General features: G+C 33.4%; 1 protein-coding gene and 1 long non-coding RNA gene across 13 annotated transcripts in view; one reads left to right on the top strand and one right to left on the bottom strand.

Annotated features, from left to right (window-relative positions):
- gro (TLE family member transcriptional corepressor groucho) overlaps positions 1 to 24501 on the top strand; it is a 217689-nt gene that overhangs the window by 155255 nt on the left and 37933 nt on the right. For 11 of the 12 annotated variants that reach the window (XM_074179212.1, XM_074179213.1, XM_074179215.1 and 8 more), the window contains one exon: positions 2750 to 2851. In XM_074179212.1, the coding sequence (XP_074035313.1) occupies positions 2750 to 2851 (102 nt within the window). The remainder of the gene's footprint in view (positions 1 to 2749; positions 2852 to 24501) is intronic. The other variant, XM_074179214.1, reaches the window with a different exon arrangement.
- Positions 11352 to 15198, bottom strand: LOC141484138 (uncharacterized). The gene is made up of 2 exons (XR_012466494.1): positions 12789 to 15198; positions 11352 to 12725 (listed from the first exon to the last, which is right to left on the bottom strand). It is a non-coding gene; the product is annotated as an uncharacterized lncRNA (long non-coding RNA).

Below are 24501 nucleotides of genomic sequence, written 5' to 3' on the forward strand. Positions count from 1 at the left end.
CACCATGTACATTGATAGTTATTCTTGTCAAATAGCTTTATTCGAAACATTGTTTTCCTATCTTGAATAAAGCGTCTAATCGTCCTCCCACATATCGTTAATCCCTGTGTAACAATTTGTTTGACTTTCTTCAAAAATTGAATACGAAGAGTGAACGCTTCAAAATATGTATCAGACTTTATTCCAGACGGGGAAAAATATGTGTAATATACAGTGTCACCATTAAAGTGTGCCACCACCATATTTTTTTTTCGAAAAGTTTCAATGAAGTTTAACTTCGGCACTTGTTTGTGCTTTAAATTTAACTTAAAATGATGTGGCCAACTGCGACCCACTGACGTTCAGTGTTTGTCAAATTCAACTTTAAAAAAAAATTGAAAAAGTGCATTTCTAGATTGAATTTAACAAAAAGTTACTTGAAAAAGTTGTGTCTACGGCAATTTTATATCCATATGCCAAATTTTATGCAACTAGGATAAAGTTAACGTTTTGCTTATTTTTGACAGATATCCCCTTTATTTTAAAAAACAAGTTCGGTTAATTGTCATCAATTAATGTATACATAACAAACTCATCATGGAGTTTAACTTTTCTGATAAATTTTTACTTACACGGACATTTTTAGAGAGAAATTCAAAATGTGCTATAAAAATTTCAACATGTTTCAATCACTTGGCTATTTTCTTAAACAAACGTCAGTATTTTCAATTTTGAAAAAGTAGACACAACTCAAAAACTGCAATAAGTATTAATAAAATTACTAGAGTTGAAATTGCATTAAAATTTCAATATTCAGTATTCACAGATTATTTATAAACACTAACTAGGGCGGTAAGGATGCTTAATCACGTTGAATAAAATTTTTAAGTTGATCTTGACAAACAAAATGCATGCTATGGTAGTGTCAAGTTGTTGATTTACTTGTCAAATTTTCAACAGTTATTGTTGCAATAATGTTGTCTCTTCAGGAAAGAATAGAAATAGTTTCAATATGTGGTGAGAATACACCATACCGGCAAGTAGCTAACATTTTTAATAAACGGCATCCAGGAAAAAATGTTCAACATACTACTGTGTCAAGGATAATGTCGAAATTCAGAGAAACAGGATCCGTAGCAAATCAATTTAAGAAAAAGCACACTCCAAGTAAATATAATGAGGAGGCCCAACTTAACATTTGTTTAAAAGTTATTGAACACGGGTAAACGAGCATAACCGATATTATAAAAAATACCGATTACAAGAAAGTGTTAGAAAAAATTTTTTTAAGAATAAATTTTGGCCTTGCAAGCCAAAATTTATTAACACATTAAAAGAACGAGATTTTGATGTCCATTTGGGGTTTTCATTCTGGTTTCAAGAAGAGAGAGAAGAAAATGTAAAGTTTCCATATAAAATTTTATGGACAGATGAGGCAACGTTCTCTTCAGATGGAACGGTAAGTTCTCAAAATTGCCGGTGGTAGGCCCAAGAAAATCCCAATTTCACAGTTGAATGTGGTGATCAGTATTTCTTTAAAACTAATGTATGGTGTGGGATACTTAACGACCAAATAATTGGGCCATTTTTCTTTAGGGAAAATTTATCATCCGTCGGTTATCTCAAACTTTTAAATAATGAGGTTAGTGAAGTTTAAGATAATATGCCTTCAAATATTAAATACGACCTATGGTATCAGCTTGATGGCGCACCAATACATCACACGGTAGCTGTAAAACAGTTCCTCCAACAAATGTTCAGAGACAAAGTTATTTGACGTAACTGGGAACATTATTGGCCACATAGATCACCCGACTTGACGCCTTTAGACTTTTTCTTGTGGGGTTACCTGAAACAAAAAGTGTACCGAAGTAGACCATTTACTGACATACAACATCTGGAAAATACCATTCGCGAGTGCTGTGCAAATATAAATCCCCGATTTATTAAAAATGCAGTTACAGATGTCAGTAGAAGGACCATAATTTGAATTTAACGTGGAGGACGACATACTAAAATGTAGGCTATAAGTGTTCGACAACCCCATTTAGATCAATAAGTAATTTTTTGTACCCATTTGTATTTTCTATAATATTATTGTTGTTTAAAATTTATAATAATAATAATAGTTCTATCGAAATTATTTGCATTTTTTTTCAATTGCCTCTGCTTTTTCGAAATCAAACGTTTAAGAAAATAGCCAAGTGATTGAGACTTTGCACCAGTCATGTTAAAAATTTTATTGCAAATTTTTAATTTCTCTCTAAAAATATAAGTGAAAATGTATCAGAAAAGTTAAACTCCATGACGAGTTTGTTATGTATACATGAATTGATGACAATTAACCAAACTTGTTTTTTAAAATAAAGGGGATATCTGTCAAAAATAAGCAAAACGTTAACTTTATCCTAGTTGCATAAAATTTGGCATATGGATATAAAATTGCCGTAGACACAACTTTTTCAAGTAACTTTTTGTTAAATTCGATCTAGAAATGCACTTTTTCAATTAAAAAAAAAAAAGTTGAATTTGACAAACACTGAACGTCAGTGGGTCGCAGTTGGCCGCATCATTTTAAGTTAAATTTAAAGCACAAACAAGTGCCGAAGTTAAACTTCATTGAAACTTTCCCATATGGTGCGCACTTTAATGGTGACACTGTATAATTTTCATTTGCATTTTGACGAGTTTAATTATAGCACGGTGACGTGCTATGATCAGTCTGTGGTGGATTTACTATTTGAATTTTCATTCTAGGATTTTTTTTCAGAACTCCGTTTCCCCCGGAGAAAGAGATAAATACAGATCGAGATCTCCAGCCGATATCGATACAATCAAAAGGCGGAAAGAAGACAAATTGGGGCACGTAAGTGTAAATATCAATTATCACAAGTTGTAATATTTTTTTAACTGTTTTATGGTGTTCAAAATATTCGAGTTTGTTACATAACGTTCAAAAGCTTCTTAATCGATCAATTTCGTAACATCCAAACCGTAGATGGTTTATATAGCAAATACAGGAATAGTCCTGAAATCATTCAAATCAAATGAATCAATTATGATGGTGAACTAATATAAAATCATTGAGTTTGTTCTCATATTTTTTCAGTTAATACTAATTACCATTTCCAAAAACAAATATTTTTCAGGTCAATTCTACCCATCATTTAGTCAATGACGGATCCAGTTAATAGGTGAAATATAATTACTTCAATTCTGAAAAAGTTTAGTTTCAAATTTATTAATTTTTACATAATGTTATATCATATCATTCATGTCATATCAATTCTTCAACATTATATTCGAATACAAAGTGAATAGTAAGGACTACGAAGATGTCATTACTACACAAAGTCTGAGGAATAATCTCCGGATGTAATTTTTTTATTAATTTATTGAGAAATAATAAACATTTATATTTAAAAAAAAATTCACTAAAATTATTTTTCAAATCTATTTTTTAACATTTGTACATTCACCTGAGTTTTTACCTGTCCTATTCATCTATTGAAAAATAAATTGTCCCTGAGTTGGGTTTCCCAGTATAAGACGAGAAAAATTTGTGTTACTCTTATACTTGCTATAAGGATCTGAGATTATTCGTTAGACTTTCTAGATATGTTTTACAAAAAAGTTGCTAAAATCAGCTTACATTGAAAAATGCTAGCTTGTCTTTCGGTTGGAAATTTGAATCTTTTTTTTATGTACTACGAGTCAACGGTACGATCGTACCCTCTGTTGCTGGACGCCATCATCACCACATTATCAAGTTGACGAGTAACTGGACTAAATGAGACATTCCCTGATCTAAATTTCACTACCAGAGTGTCTCCGAATATTTCTGACACTTTTAGAGCCATTCCGCATCAAACCTGTTCAGTGAAATAAGTATCTCTCGAGGTATATATACCTACTTTACCAAATTATCAATGAGTAGAACGGAAAACATGAAACTATTTCAGCATCACTTTTTGTGGCTATTTCTGTCCACACTAGAATTTTTGACCTGAAGATAACTTGACATTATCACTGAAACTTTGGCAATATAATTTGGAATAGTGAATATAATATATAGTATCAATCATTACATTTTTAAAAGTGAGACAATGCAGTTGATCATTACCATAGCAGCGAAATAATGACTGATATTTATCAGTCGACATTTCTATTTTTGAAAGTTTGCAGCAAAAGTGAATCTGAAAATGTGCCGTACGAAATTTACAGTGCAGCAGCTACTACCATAGCACAATCATTACCTTGAAAAGTGTAGGAAAATGTAGAAAAAAGTTTATGAATTGTTCTCGAAATGAATGAATATGCTGATATGACAAGATGGCTGACAAGAAACATTGTAGTCCTAAATGCTCCCCAGAAACACGAAATTATGGTTTTATATGTTGTAAAAATGAACCAATGAATATGTACTACGTTTGTGTAAAGTATGTTGGTGTTTTTCATAAAAGTTGTGCGGGAAAATCCAAATCACTAAGGCATTTAGGCAGTCATAAAGTGATATGTAGGGAATGTGACACAGACCTTGACTCAAGTGAGGTGGATAATCCTTGGACATGAAAGCACCAGTTTTTGTTGACACGGAGACCCAAACCCAGGAAACATGTAAAAAAAGTTCATTGATGAATAACATGAATCACATATCTACACAGATAATCCCAACTGACTTTACAACGTTGACAAATCTCTCGAATCTACAGGTAAACACTGAAATGTACAATAAAAAAAATGTGAACCGTCGAAAGGGAACGTAGAAGAAAAAGAAGGAAAAGTGAAAACAAAAAACAGAATAGAGAAGAGGAATCTGAGAAAAAATACCAAAAACAAATTGAAACGGGACACGACTGATATATTTTCAGTCGAAAAGGGGACTATGAAACTGAATAAACAATCGACTATTCTTACGGATTCATCCCATAAGAAGAAACGATTGAAGAAAAGAAAAAACAAAATAGTTAATGAAACTTTGCTGGAAACTAACTTAGCCACTGAACTTTCGAGTGCATCTGAGCCAGATGTTACTGATGCTTTCAGGACCAGAGCCATGGAAATATCAGATTTGCCAGAAGATCAAGATGCAGTGCACGATAGAATAACGAATTTATCTGTTGTATGTCCACAAAGTAAAATCCTCATTTTGGAAGATGAGTATGCTATAAACTATCATAAGGTTTTCAATAGTATGGTCAATTCTGAACAAAAATATAAAATATTCTCAATTATCAAATCTAATGCAGAGCTTGCGCACATCACAGAGAGATGTTGTGAAAATTAATTTAACTATGGCAAGCGAGATCATTTAATTGTAATGTTTAACACAAACAATATTATTTGGGAAACAAAGTTTTTGGCTTTCTACTACTCCATCTGATACAAAAAAAGGGATGAGAGTGTATTTTCTATAATGTTATCCAATTTGGTACTGAAGAGCCTAAGGGCAAGTGTCTTAAGGCGAAATATCGGTGTATACCAGTGAGGGTGACAGTGTTCTATTAACATTCATTCAAAGTAGAACTCATGTGAATGATATCTGATTCTTATTCCACAACAAATGTTTGAAATACAAACTGAGTAGAGAAAAGTATCTTCTGTATAATTCAGTGTTCATATAGAAGTATTTGTTTCGAAAGAATTATTTTCTTTCGTGTAATTCAATGTTTATATGAAAGTAGCTGTTTCAGGAGGACTTTCTTACAGTTTGTGTCTGAAAGTTACTTCTTTGCACGATCTACACATTCATGTATAGAGTTTCAAATTGATTACTTCCTCCCTTTCTTTGGAAGATTCTCTCATCCCTTTTTTTGTATCAGATGGAGTAGTAGAAAGCCAAAAACTTTCTTTCCCAAAAAATTAATCACTCCTAAAAATATAACCCCTTCAATTCAAACAATATTAGTAACTCAAAATTACTGAATCAAGCAATGAGAAATTTGCTACCTCTGGGCCGCACTACTAATGTCATTATTGTCGCACAAATTAATAATCCGTCAGACACAATTATAATCAACAATATGAAACAATATCGAAAGGTACAGAAAAAACCTAAGAAACATATCCATCTCATTACTCGTTGATCCAATGCTCAAAGGCAGCAAATTCAAAATTGCTCATGAAATAATGAATTTAGTGCTGAATAACTCCTTGTATGATAATATTGTATTGAAATCAATCAAACGAATGAATGAAACAATGATTCATAGGCAGTTTTTTCGTGGAAAAAGTATATAATAATACTCGGGATCAAATGAATCTTCCATCTGAAAAATTGAAGAATAATAATTTGTAAAATATTTCCTTGATATATTTCATCAAAATGTGCAATGTATAAGAAAGAAATGTCTTAGAATTGATGATGTATTTACTGACGTCAAATGTGACATTCTTCTGATATCTGAACACTGGCAGGATGATTTGAAAATAAAGGACGTAGTACTTGAGAATTTTACATTGGCCAATGCCTATTCTAGAGAAACCATGGGACATAGCGGAGTGGCAATATATAAGAATAATGGGTGTCAACTGTCTCTATATAAGTTAGATCTGAATGATATCTCTGTAGAAGGATTATTTGAGTGTTGTGCAGTAGCACATGAAAAATATATTGGTGTGTTTGTAGTTTATAGACCTCCCGGTACTGATCTCAAACTATTTTTAGAATGTTTTGCAAATATGCTGGAAAAAGTTGCTTCTCATTATAAAACTATTGTTATTGGAGGTGACTTCAATATTAATTTCTTGGAATATAGTAATGGCAGGGCACTCTTAAGGTTAACAATAAGGTATCCAACTAGAGTGACTGCAATTTCTAGTACTTGTGTAGACAATATTTTTTATAAGCTCCAATATAAATGACTGGCGATCAGAAGTGAAAAATCTAAATCTGTCAGACCATTTCTCTCAACACTTGGCTTTCAATATGGAATATAACCTCAAATCTGCTCCTCAACAATACAAGTTTTCGCTAAAATTCTCAGAACAGAATATTCTGAAGTTTATGAATCAATTGGAAGATGAACAATGGGAGAATATTTACACTGAAAATAATATCAATAATGCTTGGAACAAATTTTTGAATATCATTAGTGATTTGATAGATTCCTGTTTCCCTATTAAAAAAATACCCATTAATAAAAGAGGTGAAATGCGAATTTGGTTTAACGAGGAACTTCTGCATTTAAAGCAACAATTAACTCATATCGAATTTAGCAACTTCTTACCCAATATATCATCAACCAAGAGCAGAGCTACAGAAACGCTACTGCAATGCATTGTCAGAGGCTAAAAAAAGATATAATGATGATTTGATAATGAAAGCAAATAATAAATCAAAAACTGTTTGGAAAATTATTAATAATTTGAAAATACCATAAACCTTCACGATGACTATGGTAAACAGATGACTGCCTCGGAAATGGCTGAGCAGTTTAACATCCATTTCACTAGAGATCCATTTTCGGTAAATCAGCATGATCTGGATTATGTAAAGTTGAATATGCCAGTGTCACAAAAATCGTTTTTCTTAAAGCCTGTAGATGTTAAAATATTGATTGATAATTTGAAATCTCAAGTAACCTACTGAAAAAATCGTATGCAGGCTTATGTGAACCATTGGCTTTTCTCATCAATCTTTGTTATTCTGAAGGAATTTTCCCAGAATGCTTGAAGTTAGCTGTGGTTCTGCCATTATACAAAAAAGGTGATTCTGATGACTTATCCAATTTTAGAGCCATCAGTTTATTGTCAAGTCTCTCTAAACTCGTTGAAATGGACATCACTAATCAACTCTCATCATTCCTGTAGAGTCAGAGACTGTTATCCAGAAATCAACATGGATTCTGTAAAAATATGAGCACAGAATCTGCTCTGTGTGATTTTCAAAAATGTCTTGTAGACAATCTTGATAGGGGAAAATATGCTCTGGGTGTATTCATTGACTTTTCAAGAGCTTTCGACTTCGTCAATCATATGCTTTTATGTAGTAAGTTAGAATCGTATGAAGTTAGGGGGATACCGCTAAAATTATTTGAATCATATTTAAATGGCAGAAGTCAGGTTGTTAGACTGAATGGAGTTCTGAGTAGTTGCCGTGAAATAAATCGAGGTGTACCTCAAGGATCTGTATTGGGACCTTTATTGTTCAATATATTTGTGAATGATATAATCCGTCTAGTGGAAAGAAACCACGATATAAAAATAGTGTGTTATGCAGACGATTCCAATTTAAAAATTTTTTAAAAAAACAGACATGCTACTGAGTAAAACTGAGAAGATTTATGAAGATATCAGTCGTTGGTATTGTCTGTTACTAAATCATAACAAAACAGTCACAGTATTTTTTGGGCGTTCCAAACAAAGATCACCTGTGTTATTCAAAAATACAGAAAAACAAATAACTTGTAGTGACGAGGTTAAACTTTTGGGAGTAATTTTCGACATACGTAAGCAATAGGCAAGTCATATAGAACTATTGTCTAATAAACTGAGAAGTAGTTGCTACAGCATAAAGTATATGAAAGACCACTGCAGCAAATATGTCTTGCTTACGCTGTACTTTGCACATTTTCACTCCCACATGAAGTATGGTATACTGAATTGGGGAAACAGTGCCGGTATGAATCGGATCTTCATTCTTCAAAAATACGCAATTCGAATTATGGAAAGTATTGATATGAGAACCAGTTGTTGTAAATACTTTATAACTCTTGGCCTATTAACAGTTTATAGTTTATATATACTGGAAGCTTGCACGTATATCTATAAGAATAAAAATAAGTTTGCAATATATAACAATCATTGCTATAACACCCGTCATAGAAATCTCTTGCAGCCTGATTTTCATTGCACATCTCTGTATCAAAGAAAATTTTATTGTATTGGTTGTAAGCTCTATAATATTCTTGATGATCATATAAAATCATTCCCCAATGTTCACATTTTTAAATCAAGACTGAAAAAGATCCTACTTTGTTGTTATTCCATAGACGATTTCTTTTTATGATAATATTTTTTTATTTTTAAACTATATAAATGATTTTTTTCTATATATACCTACATGTATATGTAAATTTGCATTGTTGACATGTCCTTACTCAATGTAATGATGTAACTAAAATATTGACGTTTTTAATCATTTATGTAACCTTTGGGCATTCAAATGATAAAATAAAGGAATATTATTATTATTATTATTATCATTAAATGTGAAGAAATGCAAAACTATTTGCATTGGTTCATTTGGCACAAAAATCTGAAACTGTCAAATACTCTACCTTATGGAGCCTGTACTCTATGTTAAAAAGTGCCATTTCAGCAATGTAAACTGTGAATAAAGTCGCTTTCCCAAAGGTTATCCCATTCCTTGAAAGGTAGAATATTGATTATAGAGTAAAGAAATCATAAGTCTTCAATAATGAGAAGATGAACAAATTCATTAAAGAAACAAATAATGAAACATATCTAATGTGATTTTAACAAAATATTATTATTGTAGAATATAAAAGTATCAACCCAATTTGCTTCATTTTCAGGTAGAAACAATTATTGGGTTAGCCGGTGCGTATATATGTAGACGGGAAAACCTAACGAAAATGTCAATTGATCTAATAAACAACAAGGAAGACATTACTTATGAAAATACCAGATTCAAAAAACATATTGAGAAAACTTTTGTTGTAATTAAGCAAAACATTGATGTTGTAAAGGCAATATTTATCTAAACGGCCGTTCCATACTACACCTAATAGATTATTTGTGAATTACAAAAAGGGAAAACGTTCGATTTACCCTGTTGGTATTCACAGTTTTGATAATCTCAGATTGAGAATTACAGAATTTCCAAATTTACCCAATCCTGTAAATTACACAAGCCACAGTATTCGTCAAACTTCAGCGACGTTATTTGCCGATAATGGTGGAACTTTACAAATTTGAAGAGTCATAGTGGCTGGAAATCTACCAATATTGCTGAAGGATATGTAGACCAGATGAAAACAATCAATGAGAAACGAAAACTTTACCTACGGCTCGTCCTAGAGTGTTGTCTACTCTTCCAAAAAACAGTATTTTCCGGACTTGTTCGTAAATCACTATCCTTCCTAATTACGGATCTTTATCGAAAATAACCTGAAAATAATTTCATAAAGAACACTCGTCATATAGCAGGAGTGTTCGTAAACTAAATAACATGTAACGTGTCCTTTACTATAGATCAAAAGCAAAAATAAAAAACTCTCGTAGTGTTGATTTTGTATTTAGTTTTTTTGATTTACGACTACGAAGTCGTTCAAGAACAGTTTTAGTTTTTCATCCCAAAAGTATTAAATATTCTCCTCCGTCTCCGATTAAGTTTAATAATATAGCTATCCTTACTTTTTTTTTGTTTCACCACTTGCAATCATGTATAAATCTTATTTCGGCTTCCACAAACTATATAATTCCAAAACATTGTCAGTGAAAATCATCTCTGAAGGTGCTCTCGCTCTATTTTTCCGTATATTTATTCAGGTTACCATTGCCACCATTCTGTTATATTTTTAATATGAATTGATTAATGAAAATAATGAAGTGTTGTCTTTACTTCCTAGAATTGTATTGTAACAACCATTCAAAGTATGTTTTTCAAAAATAGTTAGATCTATATGACAAATTCATTAAACGCCTAAATGGCATTTATAAAGTAACTAACGTTTCACAATGAATAATTTTGAAAAAATATCAATTCAAAAATATTATTCTTCGTTCGTTTCTATTAGTCCCTTTTAATTGAGAACAATCACTAGATGATCAAGTACAAAATATGTTTAGGTGATTCAGTGTATATGACCTTCGTTATTTTATAAAAGCTGAAAGTTTGTCTATGCATGTTATCTGTATTGGTGAGAACGACCAGCGTTCGGGTTATGGTTACTTGGGCAGGTAACAGGTAGTAAATGTGAATAAAATAGTACCTAGAATTTGTTAAAGTATAAAGCTCAATTTCTTTATAGTTTCTTCGGGATAACTTCAGGAATCTCGTCATCCATTGCCAGACACTTATGACATTTGCTACCTCCTGCCAGACATCCCTAAACTTTAATAAATTACAATTATTTCATCAGTTCGGACTTCCATTGTCTAATATAATATAAATTGATTTGAAATCCCTGAAAAAAATTAAAAAGATTAACCGAAAATACAATGTTATTAAACAAAAAATTGGAATTACAAATAAATAACATACAAGCAACAATCAAAAAAATGATATATATATATATATATATATATATATATATATATATATATATATATATATATATACCGTTATATATAAATATATAACGGTAGTTTCCTTCTATTTTGTATCAAACAATAAAACATCATAATAAGATGTATATGGAATATAATAAAAATGTGATTCTATAACAATTGATTGTATATAAATACAATTGAATATACCCTGTTAGGGTAGTTGTTACAATAGTTGACTGCACCCTGGATCGGTGTAGGTTGTCGTGGGGAATCTGTCAGAGTTCAATGAGTAGGGCTTCTATATTCTACCTTGTATTCCTTGAAAACGGAGCGTGGATTCGAAGACCAGTCGACTGGTTGGGGATCACAGTAGGACTTCTATGTCAACCCTTGTATTCCTTGAAAACGGAGCGTGGATTTGAAGACCAGTTGATTGGTTGGGGATCACAGTAGGGCTTCTATATTCACCCTTATATTCCGTGAAAATGGAGCGTGGATTTGAAGGCCACTCGATTGACTGGGAATCACAGTAGGGCTGTGATTCCCAATCACTCTTGGAAACTATACCTTGATGGTCAACAGCCATGGTAGTGGTTTCATCAAAAAGATATGAACTAATAACACATTGGACCAGATAGATGTGCACTACACTTGAACCTTGGATGTCTAACGTAACTAACTAGTGTTTCAGCGAATATACAATTGATGAATATATTGAATACAGAGAAGTAAAATTATACAAATGAATTCTAATATAAAAAATCATCTTGACAATATTTCAACAAGCTTTGAGACTAAGGTTCATTACTGAATGTATATATACAAACATATATGATTGTAACTATTTATATGTACAAAATATTACCGATACAAGTAAATTGAAACAAAAGAATATTAAACTACAAAGAAAATTTTGTTCATTGAATCAAAATATTTACTAACGTGATAGAGGGTTCCAAGAAAGAGGTAATCAAATATTTCTTCGCAAATTCTTATGTAATCCAAGTTTCAAGTGGATGAATCTTGAGTTCCAGGAATTTCATTAAAATTAATTAAATATTTTTAAAGGTAAAGATAATACAGGGGAACGTGAGATAAAGATAAGATGAAGTTAAGACACAATTTTCATAATTTGCAATAAAAATATGAAATTCCAACTTTTTAGAAAATTGCCCACTGCACCTGGCGACTTAAAAAGTGACTCTAGGTGAGATCAAACACACAATTACTGATTTTTAAGATTAAAGAAAAATGTGTGTATTAATACTCACCCATAATCATTTCCAGCCTTGATATACAGGAATCCATGAGGGTTGCTGCGTTTCTAATATATATTTTCTGAGCAGGAATAGCTTTCAGCCTCTATTCTAAACAAACTGATTAAGACCCTTCTGGGATTTCATTCGTCATGCAATCAAATGCTGTGAAAATATAACCACCCAAATACTGTAGGATTACAAAGATAAACCTAGATATCCGTTGCATAAAACCATGCATATCGCCATGTTCTGATAACCAAAAAAAATTAAGGCAAGATAACAAATAATTCTAGGAACTCTGCTTTCACGTACCTGAGATTCTTGTTCAAACAACGAACACTTTATGAAAAGTCGGACAAGGAAGATTATGTTAAGGTATTTAAAACAGCGTGATACAATTCAAGCGATCATTCCTCTAATCGATTTTGCTCGTACGATCGTTCAATCAAAAGAGAGAGAGCGAGCCCTTTTTCCTTCGAGAAAAATTGAATTCGCTCATGAGTATTTTATTCATATCTACTGACCCGAACTTGACATTGCGTTATGTAAAAATATGAGCGTTGTAGATTTGGTTGATGATTCGGCTATCTTCCGCAAGATGCTCTGGTATGTACGAAATAATTATTATTGATTTATTGAACGAATCCAATGTTTTACTCTTGGTCGCTATATAGTAGGCTCTTATTAATGATAAATTTAGTTCTTATAAATGATGTAACGTTTAACCGTTACAGGTGAACCACTGAACTGTCGTAAAATAGACAAGCCTGATAGTAAAATAATGATACAATAAAAATACGTTTGGCAATGGAAAAATCTAACGTATAACGTTCAAATGGGGAACTTACAACTAAGTACGTTTAGATATGAAAAAACATTCCTATTTGCAAAAATTTTAGGTGCAGCAGTTGATGCAACCCTAATATATAGAATTCAATTCTGGTTAAAAAGGGAAACTTCTGTATTGAAAGTGAAATTGGGCCATATTCGTTAAATATTTTTTTCAAATTAACATCATTTTTTTTGAATAACCATTCTTTCAAAATTATATAAAAAAATTCCCTCATTACATTACACGAATGCATCTTTGGAATCGACTATCATTAAAGGACAAGCTTGAGTAAAAAAAAAGAAAACACCATCTATAGGATCGACAGAAAACTCCACGAATTGATCTCCAGTGGTGTAATATATTATATGCTTATAACTTTCCAGAGTCCAAACTCTTTTTTTGTATCTCTTGGTGAAATTCCGAATAATATATTGCATACGAGATCGCTTATTATGTTTTTTTTTTCAGTTGGAAAACCATCTAAGAAGTTTTATATAGTAGAACAATGTTGTCCCAGTAACATTCTTATTGCGCCCTTTTTCACCTAATTAAACCATCTGGTTCTCATATCTCGATGTCACATTTTCTTTCACAACCTACCTTCTAGTGAAAAAAAAATATTTTCAATAGATTCAGTTCACGCCAGAGGTTCCAAATTTTACTTATCAAGTAGTAAATTATTGCTAAAACTTTGACTTCAATCTCAGAATTTTCGTTGAATTCGGTCTTCAAACTTTAATTTTTTTCTAATCCCAACTTAGATTAGAAATGTATCAAAAATTCAGTCTTTCTACGCCTCAGTGAATGTTATTACCCTTTACTGTTTGCAACTCGGTTATTCCTAAAAAAGCGTTATGGTTCATCACTCCCAACCACTAATGTCATTTTTCTTCGTTTGAATTGCTAGAAATCGTTGAGTGCGGTCATAACAAGAGGTTTTTATAAGAAAATAAATATTTCGAAATAAATTTCGAAATATTAATCTCTCCCAACTACCTGTCTATCGAATAACAACTACTTCCCCGGCTAATACCACGCTGGATATGAATTATATCCCACAGACATTTATGCAAGTTTCCTAGTCTAGGCTAGTCTCGCAAATATTTCTCGTTCATCCAGCAGCAGGACCATACTGAAATTTTTCAAGTAGGTCAACTGCAGACCGCGATTTCGAGGGTATTACCTCTCGTCAGTACAGGAAAGATCCTACCCAAACAGCAAAGTGTCTGGGACTCGATCAATTTCAATGCGGCTCCTCTACATATATGAAACCGTCTGAGAGAAAGATTGTTAAGCATGGTACTACTGCTGGATGAACGAGAAAGTAGTTGTTTTTCGTCAGACGTTTACCACACCTTACTGTGTAGGTAGTTGGGAGATATCGAAATTTATTTCGAAATATTTATTTCCTCATACTTATGTATCTCTCCTCAATAGTTTCCACTTTTATTCCTGCAAGAGGTTTTTAGACGCCTTGGAAGTTAATACATCTAGAACAAGCCACAACTAGGTAACTGAACTCATACCTAGTAATCATTATCACAACAATAAAGATACAAATTAGCATATTAAGCAGTACTTTGATTTAATTCCGGTATGATCTTCATTACCGAACTGCTGAAACATAAACATACATAAAGAAAGTACTCACTGAAGAGGGCAAGCAGGAACAGTCATAACGCTGGTCCTGAGATTTCGATAATCACAAAAGGATACTGATTTTGATTGTAGGTACATGGAAGTTCTCTGAATTACCTCAAAGTTATGTAGCAATAGTGGCTGTATATCCATACTTATTTTCTGAAATATAACGTTTTTTACTTATATTGAAAAGAGTACATTTTTCATGAATGATTAGTTTTTGTGAAAAAAAAGCTTTTTGCCTTTCTACTTCTTCATCTTTATACAAAAATTATCGAAATGAACTGTTTACAAAGATGTGTAGATCATGTGAATCAGTTTCAGACACACAAGTTTTGTATAAAGATGAAGAAGTAGAAAGCCAAAAAGTTTTTCACTTCTTCTCGACGCACGTTTCACTAACCAAGTTGACGTCTTCAGGATATGATAACGTGAACTTGGTTTGTGAAACGCGCGTCGAAAAGAGTATTGCATTTCTGGTGATTGAAAAAAAGTGCTTGTTTTGGATTTATTCTTCGCCAGAGGTTTCAGAAAAAGTTGTTCATCATGTAATAAGGGTACTCCAAGATTTTTTCGCTTTTCCATTTTAAAGTCTATAAACGTAAATTCAATTGATTGCCGCGACAGAAGTATAGGTATATTGAAAGTTTCAAGTTTTAAATTATTATCTAATTGATCCACTAACACATCGCGAAAACGTTGTTCTTACGTATTTTATTCCACTATCTTCGTAAAAAATTAAAAAATAACCAATCAATTAAAGAACTTGCTACCAACTTCGAGGAAATATCTGAAGTAGAAAACCACAACTTCTTAAAAGAAGCCATAAATTTCATTCAGACATTATCTCTGGTATGAGATACCGAGAAAAATCGCTGATATTTGTTTGTTCCAAAAATGAGACAGTAATGAATGGTAGGATAATATTGTATTTTTTTCAATGGAAAATTGAAAGCTCGAACAGTTTTATGTATCGAAAGTTCGACTGAGATAATGGAGAAATATTAGTTTCCGACTCGTACTCTTCAGAACTTCCATTTTGACTAGACTTGGCAGTTTTTCAAGGGCTATGTGCTCTTTCCAATACAAAAGAAAATAAGCAACATGTGTGAAAAAACGATACATTTCCGACAATATGCAGATGTGAAATTTTCAGTGATTTAAAATCACTAAGCCACGTCAATGAAAACTGTTGAACGTAAAACATTTTTTTTCTACCCAATTGATGTATTTGTGGAAGAAATTATAAGAAATTCAAATATTTTTGAAGAATCCTATTTGAACTAAAGTATTCGAAATTAGTTGTTAAATATATCAATTTCATGTACATTTGTATGTAGCTTGCTTAGAAACCCTCCATTTCTTCCATGTTAAAAGACATTACTCCGTTCCGTTGTAATTGTCTTGACTGACCACTTCTTCATCTGATCACTGACAATCTACTGTAATTATCTGGTGTTTGCATGGACTTTTCTACATTTCATGATTTCCTCAATGAGCAAAGATCGCATATTTGCACCATTCCCAGCGATATTCGACCCAGGAGTACCTCTGACAAACTCGTGCCAGGATTCTTTTGATACCGTAGAATCTGCGTCTGGCATGAAGTGATGCTGGGACTTTTTCGATATATGCTGTCCGATATATTCTGTGCTATTAAGCACAGAACCTCATGAGAACTGAACTGTGCTCCATTGGTACCAATCAGGTTCAACTCCTTTGTTGAACCAGCTTCAGATCATGGTCTTTCTTCTGGCTTTTCTTCGTTTTCCATAGTTTCGGTTCCTAAGAGTCCAACCTTATGGTTGTCTCACAAATAGGGACGCTCTGAACTACTCATGTTTATCTGCAAATATCCTAGTTTTCCGCAGATATATCAATGCTACTTCTTGAAAACCCTGTTTTCTATTACAATTCGCTCAATTTTAATCATCTGTTTCTAATACATTGAGGACTCTTTATATCCACGTTGATTCTTCAGAGTCACTCTTCTTAAATTCATTCTTAGTTTTCACAATCTCGAACTCTCTCACGCATCTATTAATGTAGCATTCATAGTAACATTTCGAAATAGCCTCAAGACTCACTGCATCTCGTCTTTCAAATCGGCGACGAAGGTCTGTAACTCTGTGTTTGAAGGTGATTGACAATGTTTCGTGATGAATTTCACTAGTTCGGACTTCCATTGTCTATTATATAAAATGATTTGAAATCCCTGAAACAAGTAAAAAAGAATAATTAAAAAGAATAGTTGAAAATAACAATTATATTAAGCAACAATAAACCTGAAATGAAATGATAGTGAAATAACCTACAAGTAAAAAATATAATAATTGAATAAATAAAAATTAAAGGAATGCAAAAAGAAAATAATGAAATAAAAAAATAAAAAAGTGTAGAGATTCCAAGTCACGTTAGTTCACGAGGTTTCGATTGTTGGTATCTACAATCGTCTTCTGGTGATGACTGTCATCACCAGAAGACGATTGTAGATACCAAATAAAAAAATAAAAAAGTGTAGAGATTCCAAGTCACGTTAGTTCACGAGGTTTCGATTGTTGGTATCTACAATCGTCTTCTGGTGATGACTGTCATCACCAGAAGACGATTGTAGATACCAACAATCGAAACCTCGTGAACTAACGTGACTTGGAATCTCTACACTTTTTTATTTTTTTATTTTATTATTTTCTTTTTGCATTCCTTTAATTTTTATTTATTCAATTATTATATTTTTTACTTGTAGGTTATTTCACTATCATTTCATTTCAGGTTTATTGTTGCTTAATATAATTGTTATTTTCAACTATTCTTTTTAATTATTCTTTTTTACTTGTTTCAGGGATTTCAAATCATTTTATATAATAGACAATGGAAGTCCGAACTAGTGAAATTCTGTAACTCTGTATTCCACTCTTTTCCTTAATTTTTCTGGAGGCTGGGGATAGTGGAGATAGATAGACCATAGACCACATCATTCAATGCCTGTCTCATACTCTTGTAAGATCTATTATAATTATTCATACGTATCGCTCCATAGTTAGTATGTAGGTACTTACTTTATTGTCCGTCCCATATTTAGACCTTCCGCAATGCCTTGACAGTCGGTGTGACTTCTTTCCTGTATTTACAGTACCTGACTTCGTAGTGCTGGTAGTGATGTAGTGTTTTTTTTTCTTCCGATTTAGACTCTTTCTTTACTTGTAAAACGCCTCAATATGTATGTAAAACAAAAAGATTGTAAATATGATGTCAAAGTATTTGAATATTTTCTATATTCAAACATTAACCTTACCGTCATAGAAAAATCAAATTATTAGTGTTACCCAAGTATGATAAAAATTAATCTGACCCTCCATCTTCACAATACTGCCTTCAACAAATGTGTTTCATATATTGATCGTATAATAAAGTGCTTAAGAAGAGGTGCCATGTGAACTAACAAGAAACGCCCCAGTACTATGGAATGTTATTAAATTCCCTTTTAGGTAATATGATCCGAACAAAGCAATCGCTGGAAGTGGCAAACAGGGTCGTATTAAACGAACTCGACATTCATTTGAAAATGATAATTTCATAAAATGTCAAATAGGCACTCAACAAATTACTTGGAACCATAAATAGATGGAAAAGTGTTGTGATGCATATCAACAGGCAAATAATTTTTAACGAATCTTATGGTACTTCTAACGAGTAATGATACACGCACAAAGTTTGTTTTTCTAGATACTAGACAAACTCTTTCAAAATACAGTTCAGAAAAAGTGAAAATAGAGTTAACAGAGTTGTAAGACTAGTCCACAAATAAATAAAATCGTGAATTGATATCAATTGTGCAAATATCCTACTGTTCCGCAAAATCTCTGAAGTTGTTATAAGATTGAACAGATTACAGTACTTAAAATAAATGTAAACGATAAACGTTTTTAAAGGTCCTTCCAACTGTTTACATGAATCTATACACAAGTTTTTCAGAATCTCTGGTTCAAATCTCATACATCTCTATCTTCGAATATAATGATATATTTGTATGTAATTACTACTGAAATCAAACTTTTTTGTTCCAACTAATTAATGAAACTAACGCTTAATCAACACATCGTTCTTAGTGAATTAAAATGTTTGAATCCGAAAAGAATCTTTTGAATTTGCAAAAAATGATCTGCAGAATAACTCAAAAAAATTTACGGTGCTGATAATATTATGTGATAATGTAATTCCTTGGTAATTTTAATTGGAGTGACAAAGACCACAAAGGGATCTACTATAAAAGAAGCGGTCTCTAAGTGAGAGAAAATATGTATTGGAGAAAAGTAACAATTATACAGGCACCGTCACTCCTCACCCCCTCACCTCAATTTACGATCAAGCATATGAAGTATAATTAACGAGAGAAATGTTATCATTCATTGGGCATACTTTCAATATGAATATTTACTTTTCATGGTCATTAAATAAAAAAGTTATTGAACAGATCTAATACAATTATTTTCATGAAGATATACTAGGGTGCTTGGTGCTTGGTATATCGACTAACAAGTTCACTTCTAAAATGACCCCTTATATGTTTTGAATTTTTGTTTCAGCCATGAGAAAACGAATTGTTTGTTATTTTCATTCTGGGGATATCCTGAAATCTTGCTATACTTTTGCCAAAAGAGTAGTGTTTCAATTGATTTGGGAAACAAATCAGAATTTTACCAAATTTTCTCAAACGTGAAATTTACAAAATAACATGATGCGAAAACACTCAAAATCTTCAATAAAATTGTGTTCGAAATTCATGTTGTTTATTATGGAATATCTCGTTCAAGCCGCTAGGTATATACCTATGGAACTCCATATTCGAGAATGAATTTTACACTGGGAACTCAAATGTAAAATAAAATATAGGGTGTTCCATTTGAAAAAAATCAAGAAAAAATTGTTTTCGAATTTTGATTCACCCAATATCAAAACAAAAGTTTTTGGTTAATCTATTTGATAATTAAAAAATATATTTTTAAAGTATCTTCAATACAAAGCAGACTATTTAAATGTTTTTAGTCGTTATTTTTGGAACAACTTCTGGAGTTCTCGGTATATATCTATACCGTCTCATGTTTCTGAAGAGTAGGTACTTCTTTGAGGTTCATATAGGCGATTTTGTGGTTACAGCTACAGAGGAGATACGGAAACACAGAGTCTGTGTGATAGCCGGTAGCCAGAAAATCAGATTTTTACTTAAAGTATAACCTGTTTACCGGCTTCAAAAATGTTTCGCTGTTTTAATAAACGAACTGATCGGGTTTAAACATTCGGTTAACTATTTATAGGGACGGAAGGGGCGTGCAAGGAAGTTGAATCAACAAACGGTAAGCAAAGCAACATGAGTTACTTGGTTTCTGGACGGAATAGTACGCGAGTAAACGGCTTTGCTAGTACGCGGGCTACATGTAAGAACAGTAGGACCAAGTGGAATCGCCGATAAAAGACCCGAATGGATAAAAAAAGTTGTGCAGGTTCAAGTGAAAGCATTGACAAACGCCCCAAAGAGTAGAGTAGATAACAAGAGTTGTCCAAAAGGGACCGAAATACGAACCAGTATACTAGTAAGCAGTGTTGATAGTACAACACGGGTTACAGGCGAAAGAAAGATAGAGAGAGCACAGAAACTGTTGAATCATGAAGGCACGAAGGAGAGATTAGCGTGCCTAAGTGGAATCTCCTGCAAGGGATCTGAAAGAATAGAATGAGAAAAGCTGAGCAGGACCAAGTGGAATTACCGAACAAGATCCAAAAACTACTACGATTTATTAAGAAGCAAACACTTCCGATGCATCGCGACGCGAACCTTAACGCTAATTGCACACACACCGATTTTGGACGGTCGTTTTTATACCGGTCGTCCAAATTCCAATAGTGAACCACATGTGGGAACGGGACCTGGCACACACGCCGACCGGTGATGGGCGTCGATCACCGGTAATGGGCGTCGATCACCGGTGATGGGCGTCGATCACCAAGTAGGCATGTGTGCCAGGTCCCGTTCCCACATGTGGTTCACTATTGGAATTCGGACGACCGGTATAAAATCGGCCGTTCACAATCGGTGTGTGTGCAATTAGCCTGATTTCGAAAGTCTCCGGCGTCCGTTGCTCGGCTGCCTGCTTGGTGGCTCATTTGGTCGATCGATAGGACTGACTGCCAGACTGCAATCTCTTATGCAGTTTGCCCACAGAATATCTAGCTCCAGTTGGCTAGGCTCGAACGCCTTCGGTCTCGCTGGACTGTTGCTAGCTCAGCGTGGTGAACAGGTCTGTCTGTCAGATAAGACTGAAGTTCAACATTTAGTTTCCTTAGATCGTCCGAGTCCATTGGGATCGACTCGGGCGGCGTTGGTCTGCTATTGGGTAATAAGTCTGACATTTATCACGGACTCGAGATGGTATATCAAATCAAGCCTTTCTTTTAATTTTCCCATGCACAGCTCCGTCAGGGCCGAATATGGCATCGCTAGGTTATTGAGCGGACTATGGATATCGGTCAAAAGTATCGTACTAGGATTGTGAATGTTCGCGGAGCACTGTTTCATGTCCAGAAATAATCTGGATACCAATATTCTGACTAAAACGCAGAATCAATGGAACTTCTAGCTAACTAATGATCATAATATAACTCAGTTACAATCGAAAGATTGCTTAATGTGAAGCAATGTGGAAACAAATTAATGTTGTTTATAAAGTTCAGATCATTTATTGAAAAACAGTCTATATACACTAATTATTGATTGTAGACAAAAATTATCAAACCCCAATATATGTTTCTAGTTTATTATGGTCCAAAAAGCATTTGGAGTTCGACCCTGTTTGAATTTCATGCAGGATCTGACAGAGGGATGACGCTTAGCGAACGAATGAAGCAAACGAGGGAGCGAGCGAGATAAAAGACGGCACGGGAACAGGATTGCCACCGGGCGAGAATCGTCATTTATTTATAACCCCTCGGGCGGCTGCTTTATCCGTATCTGTTAGTGATCCCCGACGTGAAACATGGCCGACCACACTTTGTCATCATTGCTGCAGACTTGACAAACAATCTGAATTCTCGTGTGGTATACTCCGCCTTCCCTCTTTATTCGCCTCTTCGTTGTCGTCGTAACGGTACTCGGCCTTCGTTCCCCTTTCATTTTTCGAAGGAAGTATTCGTCCTGTGAATTGATAAAATCAACTGGTGAAATTGGAGGAATTAGTCTGTCGTTTATGATAGCTCCGAACAAAAAAGGAACGGGATACCATAAAATTATTGTTTTTTTTTTGTTTCCACACTGAAAATGTTGTGATTTTACTGATATACAGTATTTCTTTTCCGTTTCTCCATTAACCAGCTGTTGCACCCCTACGAACGACAACCCTCAGAAGTCGAAACTTGTGCGAGCTAAGGATTAACGAGGTCTTACCTTTTAACGTGTGATTCAAAACACAGTTTGGACGATAACAAGTGAAAATTGATCGTTCAGACTAGGGCTTGAACCACCGACCAACACGTCAGTCAATTGGAGTGAGTGAACAAAGCACCTACGTCGAACCGCCTGGCTACCGACCGACAATCAATGAACATGTTGTAGAGTGTATAAAAAAAGGAAAAAGATTTTTACTTCATGGTTTCGTTGGGAGTAGTAAATAGACATAATTAAAGTCTCCGCAAATAGAATTATTTATTATCAAGCCAATTAAATTTTCCAATAAATTGTTTCTATACGACTTATTGTCGAGTTTTCAACGGTTTTCGAGATATACGTTATTGAATATCGATAATTAAAAAAAACACCTCACTTCCTTTCAAATGATAAAAACAAAGTTGTAATATTACAATATATATCATACTAGTACTGTGTTGCTGTATCGCTGCTGTTCCAATGTTTTAACAGAATCAGAATCAACGAACTTAGGCGTGCGCAGCGTTATAGAACAGTGCTTTCAAAAAATTGTTCTACAGCGCCATCTAGTGGCGAGTTACAGAAAAATTGATAGCCTAAAAACCTTCTCTATGAAAAATTACTTATACATGTCAAGTTTCATCACGATCGGTTGAGCGATGTAGAAGTTTATCACTTACCAACCAACCAACCAACCAACAAACATCCATTTTTACATATTAGATATATTTTTGCTATTTTAATGAATTCAACAATCTAGAATGACAATAATTTATTTTCGTGAATCCTTTCTGGCTTTTTAAGCAAATCTCCATTAGCAAAAAATTGGACAATGAATTGAGGAATTATATTAAAAATAAATTAGCTCTCTTCCCCGTGGCTTTCTTCAAGAAATTACATTCACTACTTGTTTGATTTCTTTCGTTAATTGGAGAAGAAATCACCAAAATATCTGAGGTTCACATATCTATTATTTTGGTTTCGATGCAAAATGATGCTGACTTTTTCAGATATATGGGGTCTATCAAAGAAAGGTTTAAAAAGTTACTAAACCATAATTAATCTCTTGACGTCTACCAGTAAATAATTTTTCTACTAAAATATCGAATGGTTCATTTTGAATGTCCAAAAATTGGATACCAAATTTAGGCGTAATTTTCATAGACATTTAGCCGAATTCTGCATTACGAATGAGAGACAGTATATGTTGTTGTGCTTCCAAACAATGCACATCATTGTTTCTATTCTTTCTGGACTTATTATAGTTCTTATTGTATTTGACAAGTTCTGGGAAACGACTGACTCAACCTTCAAATTTTTGAAGGTATTTTCCGAAAGGGTGTTTTTCACTGTGGCATCTTGTTTTTGCTGAATCATATTTCTGGCACATGAGTATAACATTTCCTTGATTCTCAACATTTTTTAGATATAGAATATATCCGAGCATATGTAGCAGCATCCTTTCCCCACTAATTTTTTCTTGAGATCGCAAGTATACTTGCGAACGTAAACGTGTTTTATCAAAAGGTTGATTTTTCAAATTCTTATCGATTTCAAAATCAGAAGTGGTCATGATATGTTTTCTTCATTATTTACTTCTTTCTTGAAAATAACATCAACTTTTCCAGTTGATTTTACAAGGAAACATCATTGTTAGACATACCTCAATTGCCACACAGGAATCAGTTTTTCGGGAAAGTTAGTTTCAACCAATAGGTAAAGCATTGAAGCAAAAGTTTTTATATTCACGTTCAGAGATTTCATATATATATATATATATATATATATATATATATATATGAAATCTAGAAAGGTTAATGCAGTCAAGCTGCTGGAAAATAATTCCATGAAAATCAGGCGGTCCTCGATTGAAGACAAAATGACGACGACGACGTAATCCATCTTGATTTCATGCAGGTTGAAGCCTGGCTCCCTTCCCCTTTCAACTGGTGTTTGTCAGAAAGACAAACGGGTCATGACTGGTGTTTGTTGGTGGCATGAAAGTCCTGAGACATCCATACCGCCCTTCGCTGTATACCCCTACCTGGCTGGGGTGAGATGGATGAAGATATTATTCATCCGTTAACGGAGGACATAGGGGCCTTATGCGACAGAGTGTCGGGGCCTTCTATATC

The sequence above is a fragment of the Leptinotarsa decemlineata genome, unplaced genomic scaffold, assembly GCF_025532065.1.
Source record: "Leptinotarsa decemlineata unplaced genomic scaffold, Ldec_3_MD MMD2_tig00004677_RagTag_RagTag, whole genome shotgun sequence".
In the NCBI taxonomy this organism is placed as follows: domain Eukaryota; kingdom Metazoa; phylum Arthropoda; class Insecta; order Coleoptera; family Chrysomelidae; genus Leptinotarsa; species Leptinotarsa decemlineata.